Raw genomic sequence first — 12,446 nt, 5'->3', positions numbered from 1 at the left:
TCCAAAACCCTACTACACTGGAGAAACCACTTATGTCTAGCTGATTGTTTTAGTTTACAGAATGACCACTTTATAAAGTAATAAATTCAGTAATAAATGTGGCAGAATGTGATGTTAATGACCTCAATTTTTGCGAAGAATAGCCTTCAGATCTTTGATGCAAGGTAATGGCAATTACAAGGTGTAAGCAAGTTCTATGGTGCTTAATTCCGCATTATAGTGCTTTGCGGCCATAGACTTACAAGTTTATGTCACTTCGTAACCTTTGAATTAACCTATCTTAAGAAAGACCATGACCAGGTAACTTTGGGTTTGACCTTTTCATTCACCCTCATTCAGCAATATTTCTGTGTAGCAGAAATAACAGAACGGGCAGGTGGTAAGACCAGTGAAGAGATGCAGTTCCGCATGACATTTTGTGGATGCTTTTATCCAAAGCACCTTACACTAGCATGAGTGCATACATTTTTAGCAAATGTTATTTCTGACACAGTTCAGTCTAATTTGCAGATGAAATGTAATAGGTCACATTGGGCCTCATGCAGCAACATTCTCTTACATTTCTCTTATATTTTCTCTTAATATTCTGTTAAGAGAAAAAATAAGAGAAGTCAACTCCAGATGCACCAAATGTTCTTAACCATCCAAATCTGCTCTTACCCAGGTGTGCTGAATGATGAATCCCACTTGATTATAAATTGGAGGCGCGTGGCCGATTGTTTGTTATTAGCATAGGTAACGCCCCCTAAACACCATATAAGGGCAGGTGTTGTGCCGTGTGCAAATACTCTGGCACACGGCCAAGAATTGGAGAGGCGCTCTTGGCAATCTGAAACGGCTCAGCAGCCATTCATCCGTCTCATCAAATAGATCTGTGCAATCTCTAAAAACACGTTCTCTGCTTAAGGCCTGGATGGCCAAAGCATCTAAGAGCAGTATGTAAGCCATTCAGAGGCTGAACACACGCAATATCATCCAAGGGTTTTTATAGTCTTAATTGGGATCAATGGACCAATAGTATTTCTTTAGCCCACGAATTTAACAATCCATTATAATACTCATACTCATTATAATTACTCTAAAACATATAATAATCTAAATTTGATTATATGATATTCATGTGTTTTTTTATGTTCCTCAAATTTAAAACGTATGTTTCCTTGCGTTGGACAAACAATTTGTGGACTGTGAAACGAGATGGTTTTTTTCTTATCTTGGTAAGAGTGCTCTCGACCACTCGTAAAATTTTCTCTTACCTAAGAGAAGAGCAAAAATAAGAAAACACTGGTGAATCCCAGAAATCAATGGGTACTAACAAAATAAGAACAAATCGTGGATACGAACAAAAATAAGAGAAAATTTGTTTGTATATCGCTTCCTGCATGAGGCCCAGTGTTTTCTTACAAATTTGTGTGTATCTTCGAATACAGTGTTACAATCCCTGATTGCTTTATTTTTTGAAACCATTATTTAATGGATAACATGGATTTTCATAGTAATGTTTAGGCTGTCAGAATAAAGTGGCTCCCTGGAGCACCAGTAGATGTCACTGTTAGCGTTGTGTTAGTGAGGGTAACACACTGAGCTCCCAGTGTCAGACGATGAGAGCTTTGTTTTGTGACCTGAGCTGCTGCTGTGTCTGCTGGCCCTCATAAATATGATCTTTTTTCATATCAGTAGCGGGGGCTTAGATGGCGATTTAGATTACCTGGGAGAGAGGGAGGGGGCCTAACTAAATAGTTTAGTCTAGCTGGCTGCAGAGTTTTGGATCTGTGTGGAGTTCAAGGGCATCGCAAGAGCGATCAAACGCAGCCTTTGATTTCCCTGCTTCCCTGAACAGGAGAAGAGTGGCTACAGTTAGCCAGGTTTTGAAACAGAGGGAAGCTCCCCTGACAGCCCCCTGCAGATCTGTGTTTGTTCCAGAGGCCGTTTCATGTTCGATGGGCATTTTTTTCCTTCTTCCTCTTTTCATGATATTCTCTTGAGGGAATAAACGCCTCTTTGTTTTGGGTTTTGAGTTCATTTATTGGAAATCAAAGGGAGTTGTGAACTTGTGAGGGACGGAAGAACCCTTCTGTTATTAAGCGGAAGCTTCAGCTTAGCTCAAACTGACGTGGTTGAAAGACACCTAAGCTGGATGTGTTTCTGTTGTGTGAAGTGGCAAGAGGGAGAAAAGGCAATGTTGGTTCAATGGCCACTGATTAGACCTAGCTGTGATTAGGCCTCCTCTCAAATCAAAGCAGACTGTCTCTCTTTCTCCTCCACATTCTCTTATTTATACACAGTCACTCTCTCTCTTGCTCTCTCTCGCTCTCTCTCATGTATGTAAATACGGAGCAGCTGTGTGGTGATTAGCAAGTGTCTATCAGTTAGATCTCAGACTCTCTCAGACTCTGTCTGATTGGCCATGATAACACACTGTGGGGCCCATAGAGGGCTGCCATATTGCCTCGACGATTGCTGTGGTGCCATTTCCAAGACAGAATTGGAGTGGCCTTTATGCGATGTCAGAACAGGGTCTGTCAGTTCTGGCAGAGTGGGAGCCGTAGGATGATTTTGCCATGGTGCTGTCTTCTTTGTCTCGTTCTCATTCAGATTCACTCTGACAGGATTCATCAATACTGATTAAGTTCATCATCTCTTGCTGAACGAACCACTCCCCTCCCTTTCTTTCTTTTTCCCGTTCCACTGCCCCCCAATGAGGCTGCTTCACGTGTCTCCTCATCTGTCCTCATCACCTTTACATTAAAGGCAATTTTCTTAGTCACATCCATCCTGAGGTCGTACAGGAGGTCATGCAAGGCCACAGTTATTATGTTTAAGCCTCTGGAACTGAGTCATTGGACGATTCATCACGACCCCTCACACTTTTTAGAAACTGCCACACTGTTAACCCAAAATGTTGAATCTTAATTTGTGTTTGTTGCTGTTATTGTCATTGGTTAATACTGTCAGATTTGTAATAATCCTTGTGTCTAACGAGGAGATACAGTACAGCAGGTGGACCAGTCTGGTGTCTGGACCAGCCAGCAGCATGGATCGTTTCGTCATTATCAGCCCCCCTTCTCCGTGGCTTCAACAGAAATGAGACTCTAATCACTGTGTTGTGCCTGATGTGGAAGGTGGGGGGAGGCAGAGTGTGAAAGGAGAAAACAGAGTTATTACAATCATTCAAAAGCTGGAAAAGTCATGGAATTTGTAGAAGAAACTGTGGTCACCAGGCCTGAAAAAGTAAAAAAAAATGTTGTCTACAATGTTTTGGAAATGTCAAAGACCTTTCAAGGTGCAGCAGGATGGTGGTTAGAGAGACTGTCCCATAACCCAAAGGCCACGGGTTCAATTCCCACGACAGCCATGTGTCATATTATCTGCTCACTCATTGTAAGTCATTCTGGATAAGAGCATCTGCTAAGAGCCTAAAATGTAATGTAATGAATAATCACCCAAATGAACCAAAAATCCTGATTACTTGAGTATTTGTAGCTAAAGTCCTCATACATTTGAATTAGATATACAGCAAAAAGGCAACATTTTAACATAGCTGCTGGGAGATATTTGTCATGAAAGTTGCACTATTATGTCATGGAACTAGAGCTGCAACGATTAATCAGTTAATCGATTAGTTGTCAACTATTAAATTAATCACCTACTATTTTGATAATCGATTAATTGGTTTGAATAATTTTTTAAGAAAAATAAGTCAAAATTCTCTGATTCCAGCTTCTTAAATGTGAATATTTTCTGGATTCTTTACTCCTCTATGACAGTAAACTGAATATCTTTGGGTTGTGGACAAAACAAGACATTTGAGGACGTGATTTTTTAATTTTTTTATTTAACCTTTATTTAACCAGGTCGATCCCGTTGAGATACAATGACCTCTTTTTCAAGGGAAGCCTGGCCAAGACAGCAGCCTAAGAAACATTAAAACTGCAACAATTAAAAACAAACAACACCAACTCACACAACAAAATAAATAAAATACATGCTAGATATAAGCAACAGGATTAAGAATTTACATTAAAACAACAACAAGTGCGATATGTAGCTGCTACAAAATCTCTCATATGGTTTTTAAAAGTTCCAAGAGTGATGAGTTCCTTTAGATTCAATGTGTTCTGCAGTGAGTTCCAGGCAGCAGGTGCAGAGTACTTTAAAACAGTGCTTCCCAAATTCAAAACGAACCGTTGGCACGTTACAAATCATTGGAATGTAAACAGTAATTGCTGTGGGTTTTAGAAATGTAATCACATAAATAGTGGGGGAGTAGACCTAGGATTGCTTTGTAAATAAAAGTGTACCAGTGCGTAAGGCGGCGCGTCGCCAAAGAGGGCCACTCAACTCTAGCATATAAGGTGCAGTGGTGAGTGAGGGCTCTACAACCCGTGATGAACCTTAAGGCACCGTGATACACATCATCTTGGGCTTTGGGAAACACTGATCGACATTTTTCACTATTTTCTGACATTTTATAGACCAAACAACTAATCGATTAATCGAGAAAATAATCGACAGATTAATCGACAATGAAAATAATCGTTAGTTGCAGCCCTACATGGAACATGAAACAGTCATGGAAAAGTCACACAATTTGATAGGCGAAAATGTGTAGGAACCCCAAGACTGAGACAGCATGCAAGGGAAGCTAGAAGGAAAGAGGGAGGGGAGAAGAGTGAAAGGAGAGAGTGAGAGAGGTAAGTATTTTAGGGGGCGTTGATGTGTAGGTGGCGATGTTAACAGGTCTGAGATGTGGGAAGGAGATATGGGGCCGGACGTGTGATTCCTCCATCGATCTGCCCTGTCACTGACCGCAGCTGTTTGTCTTCTGCTATGAGACATTTTACTGTGAAGCCCAGAGACAGCCAAGTCAGAAAGAGCGAGATGTGGCCAGAGGGCTGGATAAGTGTCAGCACACTGAAAAGCACACAGTCTGTACATGTTTTCTGCTATATGTCTAAGTCAGTAATATCAATGATAGCTTAACAATGGTGACAATGGAGGCCAACCACGTGGCAGCCATGTGTTTTCCAGGGTGTCAGCAGGTCCTGAAACATCTTGCATCATATTATTAAAATTCACAGTCTTCAAACTTTTTAAATCTACAGAAGTCTTAAAAATCTTTTGCTGTGGTGAGAAGTCTTAAAAATGTTGGTATTTTCCAGTAAGAAATCAGCCATGAACTCTGATAGGTCTAAAGTTTTCGTCTTCATGTTTATTTCAAATGCAAAATTGGTCATTTTATCCTAACTGGTATTAACAAGGTCTGAAAAACATCTTAAATTTTAACTTAATTATACTCACAGACACCCTGTTTTTTCCTTCAAGGCTGTGTCCAGTTATGTTGAATGAGGATCAGCAAGGATGCTCGGCTGTCGAATGTACAATCCTTGTGCAAATGATAATATTCAGAATATTTTTGAATAAAATAAACTCAGAAATAGCCCAGCAACCCTCCTCCCCCACTTACACAGACACATACTCTGTGGTTGCACCCTGCCTCATCACTTTCTCTCTCTCTTTCCCCTCTCCTTCCCTCTGGTTCTCCCTCTCTCCCCGCTGAGCCATCTCAGACGGCTCTGAATGAACAGTGCCTTCACTAAGCTCACAGACAATCAATCAGCCGTGCGCTGTCTCCGGCGGCTGGCTGTCTCAGTCAGACAGTTCTGGGGGGGCTGGGGGTGGTGAGGGGGCGGCGAGGGGTCCTGTGGCATCAGGGGACATCTCACAGTACATCTATCTAGCACAACTCTGTCTGGAGGAGCGCTAGTGAGACTGGAACTTGGACTGAAACTGAAAAAAGTGAACTGACACAGCTTACTTCTAACATTCCCAAACATAATCGCATCTTCTTTCTATCCCTCTCCCTGCCATCTCCCCGTCATTATTGAAATGCTTAATTGCTCCACCTTTGGTATAAAAGCTATTGCTGTCTTGGCAGATATATTTTTTTTAATTTAATAATACATTGAAGAGAGACTCATCACTGCAGCCGTTTTGATTCATCCTTGTGGTGGGTGAGTAGGAAGGCAGATCCAACAGGCATGATTACACATGAGACCCACACTCCAAAAGATCAAAGTCATCACAAGATTGTAATCCTTAGCTTGATGCTGTGCAAAAAGTGCAGTGCAGTTTAAGCTTACTATCAGGCCACTTTTTTGAACAATAAACCAAGGCTTATGGTCTTGGAATGTTTTTTTAAAATGAAGAATTGAAGCCATGTCTCCCTATTGTTTCTGCCACAGGTTGATACATGGCGGTCAGCTGCTGAACGGTTTAGCCGGCCCAACCATAATGAGCGCCGGCCCCCTCCTCTCCACCACGTGGTTCGCCCCCGACCAGAGAGCCACCGCCACCGCCGTGGCCTCGCTCATCAGCTACCTGGGAGCCGCCACTTCTTTCGTCGTGGGCCCTCTGCTGGTGCCCGCCCCCAACGACACCCAGGTGGTGAACAAGGCGGCGCCGACGTACTCTGACAGCTACATCCGAGACAGGATCCAGCTGGTTATGTATGCAGGTACTAACAGCAAGAGAGGACCTCTCAGGGCATGGAGGATCGATAGCACATCATTTCTACATCATGTCAGCCCCGTCAAGGGACACAAATGCAATCAGGTGAAGGGGATCCAAACACCAAAAAACCTATGATGATAATCTTCATAACCGCCCCTCTGAAAAATAGATTGCTTGGACTGTTATGCTTAACTGATTCAGAAAATTAAAAGCACACCGAAACAAAGAGAATCCACCATGCTGTAATAGATTGAGGCTGCGGCTTTTGTTTAACCTAAGGTTGTATTGTTATTAATTTTTAAAGGACAAAGCGGCCACATTTCGCGAACGAAAGCTTTGGAGGTCATTGAAAAAATTAGACAGAGGTCGGAGACATTTGGAGAGAATTAAGATTCTTCGGCGAGCCTTCTCTGAGGTCGAAAAAGTTCCACACCTGCGGCAAGGCAGCAATCAACAACCTTGCCAAATGAAAAGATTGATGGGGGGGTGCGGGGGGGGCGGGGGGGGGGTGAAAAATCAATGTGAGCTGGCATGTAACTCTGCCAGAGAGTAATATGCAGCGGCTGCTCGGATCAATCCGCATATTATGACAGGGACAGACGGACAGGGCTACACTGGAGCTTTCTGGGAAATAGTCTAGAATGTAAAACTCTGTTGCTCCTCCTAGACTCCTAGAGAGATGTGTTGCGATCTCATGCCAAACAGTGCCATGCCAAGTTAGATGAACTGTGAGATTTCGAGTCCTGTTTGGGGCGGCGCACAGAGTTTTGGAGGCCTCTCTGTTTCTTTGCCAGCCCTTTGCTGTTGACTTGCTTGTGCATTTGACTGTGTGTGTAGTCTTGTCTTGTAGTGTGTTCTGCTCATTCCAGAATGATGGCTAGTTTTAGATGTCGCGGTGACCTTTTTCAAAATGTCACATTAGTCCGACTCTCTTATCTATGAAAATAACCTGTATTTTCTCTTTTGTCTGTGTGTCACTGTGCTCTGGCAGAGTTTGGTGCGATCGCCGTGCTTTTTGCCGCAGTCCTGCTCTACTTCCCGTCGCGCCCGCCAATGCCCCCCAGTGTGGCCGCTGCCAGCCAGAGGCTCAGTTACCGGAGCAGCATATGCAGACTTCTTAGGTACACACACACACACACACACACACACACACACACACACACACACACACACACAAAGTTATCTGAAAGACCAATACCATCTGATATCGTTTGTTGAACTTGTTTTTCAGTACATTATTCAGTATGCCTAACTTGATGTGTCCTTGATTCAACTCAGGTACAGACTTCTAATGCAAGTAAAACCTCAGTACTTCATTTGAAATTCGTTTCAGGTGCTGCTATGTTTTACCACATCTGACTTTAAGAGAGTAGTCAGCAGCATATTTCTACACCACCCTCAGTGCTCTTTAACCACCGTGTCTGCAAATTCATCAAGCCAAGCAAAGCAAGCAAATTCTTATTTGCCAATGCATTGCACACCTCTTGTCTTAGAAAGTTAAAGTAAGTAACAGAATCTTACTCTGGAGAAGGATATGGAATCTTAATGAAGGGGTCTTGATGAGTTGATGTGTCTGCCTTTCACCATCTGCGTAGGTTATTTAATGGACATCAAAGAAATTCCAGCCCTCCCTCTAGATTAATTAGCAAGCTATAACATGGCATAGCTGGTCCCTATTTGAAAACTAGATCATCCTCAGTGTCTATACCATCAGGTTCAATCATCAGTCTATTCTAAAGGCAACATTGAGGGGGGTGGTTGAGAGGGAGAGAGATGGACGGCAGAGACAAGGGGCTGAATCTCAATACCGTGGAAACGCTGTTATTGACGTTTCATCGTCTTTGTCTTCTTTCCTCCCGCACACAATGTATTGGCAGCGAAGAAGTCGTGTTTTCTTTTTATACTCTGACTTTTGGAAAGGGCATTGGGGGAGAGAAAAGAGGAAATCTAGAGAGGATGTTTGAATCCGACTTCACTGTAACCCACCAGCCCCACCACCCCCCACCAGCTCTCACACACTTCACCTTGGCAGTATTTATCTAGGGGGCCCTGAGGAAACGGCACTGCCTGAGGAATGACTGCTGTTTCTTTTGCCTGGGTTGTGGAGGAATGGGGCCCAAGGCAGAGGCCAGGGATTAAAGGGCTGGAGAGGGGAGAGGAAAGCTGGGCTATGGCAGCCAGAGAGCTGGTCTGGCTCTGTGAATTTGGCCACTGTTGGCTACACTGCTCCCCTGCTGCGGGAAATAGCTTCACTACAGCGCCTGGCTTTCTGTGTGCCTCTCACCAACACAGAAGGGCTTAGCTCCCTGTAAGAGCTCCCTGAGATGGATGATAGTGACCAAGCTGGTGTCAAACCTAATGCACAGTTTTGGGCAGATACACACACACACACACACACACACACACACACACACACACACACACACTCACACACACACACACACACCAAATTAACTAGGCTGTCCCATCGAGAGTGTAATGCTATCTGTTCCTCTAGTGATAGGCAGCCTTCCAGTGACCTGTTTGGACAGCATATATCTCAATCCAGCAGCATCAAAGCCTTAGGATCCTCCTGTAGGGACTGGAGATGGAATAGGAAAGTGGCTCATGGGTGTTTATGTGCATGTGTGCTTGTGCGATTCCACCAGTCACAGACAGACTCTGTGCGTTTATGTCTCCATAAGTCTGACAAAAATGGAAACATTTTCCGGTTTAAGTGGCTTTCACAATCACTGCTGGTGCCGGCCAACTAGTCAATTAGTCAGCCATCTATCCATCGGTGCATCCATTCATCCATTCAGCCAGTCAGAATCTGAACAGCGGTTAATGATCTTGAGCTTGATGAGTCCCCCCCAGCTGTTCGCATCTGCTTCAGCCGCAGCAGTCTAATTAGAAGCCTGCATGTCTCTCCACGTGGTGAGAAGTATATCTGATCACAGTGTGGCGGAATAGTAAGCAGCCCAAAGCCTCAGTATTGATGATCTCCCCCCCCTCCCCAGTCATACTCACTTTAGCTTTGAAAGTTGTCATCCTGATGCATTGATCTCCAGCCGGATCTGCCAAGGACAAATGGCACTTAGCTGATGACACTGCCAGCTTTGAGACTCTCCCGAAATATTTCATCACCGCAGGAAAGGAAGGCAAAAAAAGGCCCCTCTCTTACCCAGGAGCTAGCGTCTGCTTGCTTACGTTGGGCGATCTAAATAAGCTCTGGGAGGGGGAATAAGGTGCATGGATATTGATTTCCTGCCGTTCTGGCAAGGTTAATGAAAAGGGTGCTGGGAGAAAGGCAGAGAGGGTGCTTCATCACCGGGCTTTTATGAGTCCCCCTCCATACTCCCTCCAAGGCCAAGTAGCTTCATATAGCGTAGGACGAGACAGGCTCGCAGCAGAGAGACAGGCTATGTCTGTTTTTCTATGGAGTCAGGGCATTCTGAGAATAAAAGTGATCCATTGTCAAGTGCTACAGGGTCAGGAAAGGGAAAGGGTGTGTGTTTTAACATTTCTGCTGCTGTACAGATTGTGTGTCTTGGGACAAGTTTCCTCCAGTTTGAAACTTCAAAAACTAGAAGGGCACTCGGAGAGCGCAGACCTCCGCCAAGGTTTGTGCTATTATTGCTTGTTCGTGAGTCGGATCCGGATGCGCTCCAAAATTTTATGGGTTCTTCCTTGGCCCATATTACACCCTTCCACGAGGTTTCATGAATATCGGGCCAGTAGTTTTTCCGTAATCCTGCTAACAGACAAACAAACAAACAAACAAACAAACAAACAAACAAACAGCACCGAAAACATAACCTCCTTGGCGGAGGTAATAACTTTTAAGTGTGTGTGTGTGTGTGTGTGAACTTGATCTGTTTCTTGAGTGTTTGAAGTCCTAGGAGGGATGAGGGAGGCCTAAAGCGTTCTCCAGATGTCCCAGTGCGATACTGCTCAGGATGCTGCTTGCATTGCCATCAACAAAGCAAGGGAGAAACAAATGCACGAGTCAAACGGCGTCCATAAACAAAAAGAGAAAACAAAACAATCTATCTATCTTCGCACCCTTCTCTGCCAGCCCTGCCTCATTTGTCAGACGCCCAGTGATTCTAATCACATTATTAAGGTTGAGGGGGTGGCAGTGATTTAAATCAGCATGCCACCATATTGGGCGAAGGTGATTAGCGTGGGTGTTCCGGGTGATTGTAATTGGGTGGCGTGTGCTTGGAGGGGTGCCATATACTCCAGAGAGGTGAGCTGTGCGTGTGTGTGTGTGTGTGTGTACGCGCGCACACATGCATGCATCTACTTGCTACGCATACATTACTAGATGTATGGAGGTGTCTTTATGTCGTATTTTATTATTCCTGCGGTGCACAGTACACAGTAGGGGAGACTCATAAAAATTATAATTGAGCATACAGTGGCGGTGTGTCAGTCAACAGGACATAAGATAATGTAACTCAAGAGGTGATCTCACACTCTACTGAGCTAGACGATGCCAGGAATTGGGTGTTAATGAATTTACCCACTTAGAGTCTGTCCTTAGAATGTCCCATAATCAATAGAAATCCACAGGATAGGACAGTCTAGAAAACTATTGTTGAGTCTTAGGTGGGTGCTGCCCTCTCTCAGCTCTATTCTGGCAGCTCTGCCCGCTGTGTCCAGGTAGCTGCTTATCTCTCTGTCACCACACTCTGCACAGGGATACATCTTCTGGGACAGGGGCAGGGAGAGCAGCCAGAGCTCTGTGTGTGTGTGTGTGTGTGTGTGTGTGTGTGTGTGTGTGTGTGTGTGTGTGTGTTGTGTGTGTGTGTGTGTGTGTGTGTGTGTGTGTGTGTGTGTGTGTGTGTGTGTGTGTGTGTGTGTGTGTGTGTGTGTGTGTGTGTGTGTGTGTGTGTGTGTGTACTGAGAGAGCAGGATAGGAAACAGAGCTGGAGTTCATTGCAGGCCTCTAAAACACTAGTGGACAGGAGGGGAAAAGATACTGTTTCATCTCAGTGTTGTTAGCTTGTACAGGGAGGAGGCTTCACACATTGACAAAGCTGGTCAGAGCGGTCATTCATATTGGATTGTTTTTATTGGAATCGCTACACAAACATCATACTTTGTAAAACGTTGTTACCAGGTTCTGTTGTCCCTTAAGATTTACTTAGTAGAACCTTTCATCTCTGTGTGTTTGTCCCCTTTAGTAACCTGCGGTTCCTGATGATAGCGCTGGCCTATGCAGTCCCCACTGGAGTGGTCGCCGGCTGGTCTGGAGTCTTAGACATGATCCTTACGCCAGCCAAAGTCAGTCAGGTAGGCCTGCATACACATACACTCACGCACACACGCACACACACACACACCGAATATCATTATATCTGCTCTGATCATATAAGATTTACTGGAAAAAGGAAGCATAACAGTAACCCAGGTTATTGACAAAAACGGCAAGAATATATTCTTTAGAAGACCAATAAATATTTTTATTTATTATTAATTTGATGTATAATTCATTATTTTATTTTTATTGCTACTTTGATCATCTTCTGTTTAATTGTGCAGAACCAGTCACCATTTAATCTCTGCAAAAGACTAGTTTTCATCTAGGTTACTCTGTTAATGGATACGTTGCAACCAGCTATATATAGCTCTCTTTTTTATTTCCACATGAAAGTGAAGCAGCATGAATAGCAGTGCTCTTGAGGCTTCCTTTTTCCAGGTTTGTTTTTCCCATTCTGAAAACCTGAAGAAGCCCAGGTGTGCCAGCATTTTAAATTGCAGAATACGATTTGTAAGCTTCTCACAACTGGAGCCTGCACAGGTGAACGATGGGATCAATAGCTAGCAAGTTGGCCCTGCTGTCTCTCGGCCGTGTCCTGAAACACCTTTCAGAAACCCCTGTGCCTCCAGAGAATGAGGTCTGTTACTGACCTGGTAATGTTATTTCTTTAAGGCCAAGGCACAGA

General features: G+C 44.0%; 1 protein-coding gene across 1 annotated transcript in view; it reads left to right on the top strand.

Annotated features, from left to right (window-relative positions):
* slc49a4 (solute carrier family 49 member 4) overlaps window positions 1–12,446 on the top strand; it is a 41,258-nt gene that overhangs the window by 5,659 nt on the left and 23,153 nt on the right. Inside the window, exons 3-5 of the mRNA XM_071538840.1 lie at window positions 6,246–6,517; window positions 7,505–7,634; window positions 11,685–11,793. Of these exons, the coding sequence (XP_071394941.1) occupies window positions 6,246–6,517; window positions 7,505–7,634; window positions 11,685–11,793 (511 nt within the window). The remainder of the gene's footprint in view (window positions 1–6,245; window positions 6,518–7,504; window positions 7,635–11,684; window positions 11,794–12,446) is intronic.

This window comes from Centroberyx affinis, unplaced genomic scaffold (assembly GCF_046629955.1).
Source record: "Centroberyx affinis isolate AG114_WGS23_722 - 3 ecotype Tasmania unplaced genomic scaffold, CSIRO-AGI_Caff_v1 ptg003356l_1, whole genome shotgun sequence".
Taxonomy (NCBI): domain Eukaryota; kingdom Metazoa; phylum Chordata; class Actinopteri; order Beryciformes; family Berycidae; genus Centroberyx; species Centroberyx affinis.
This window is presented reverse-complemented; position numbering and strand designations above follow the sequence as displayed.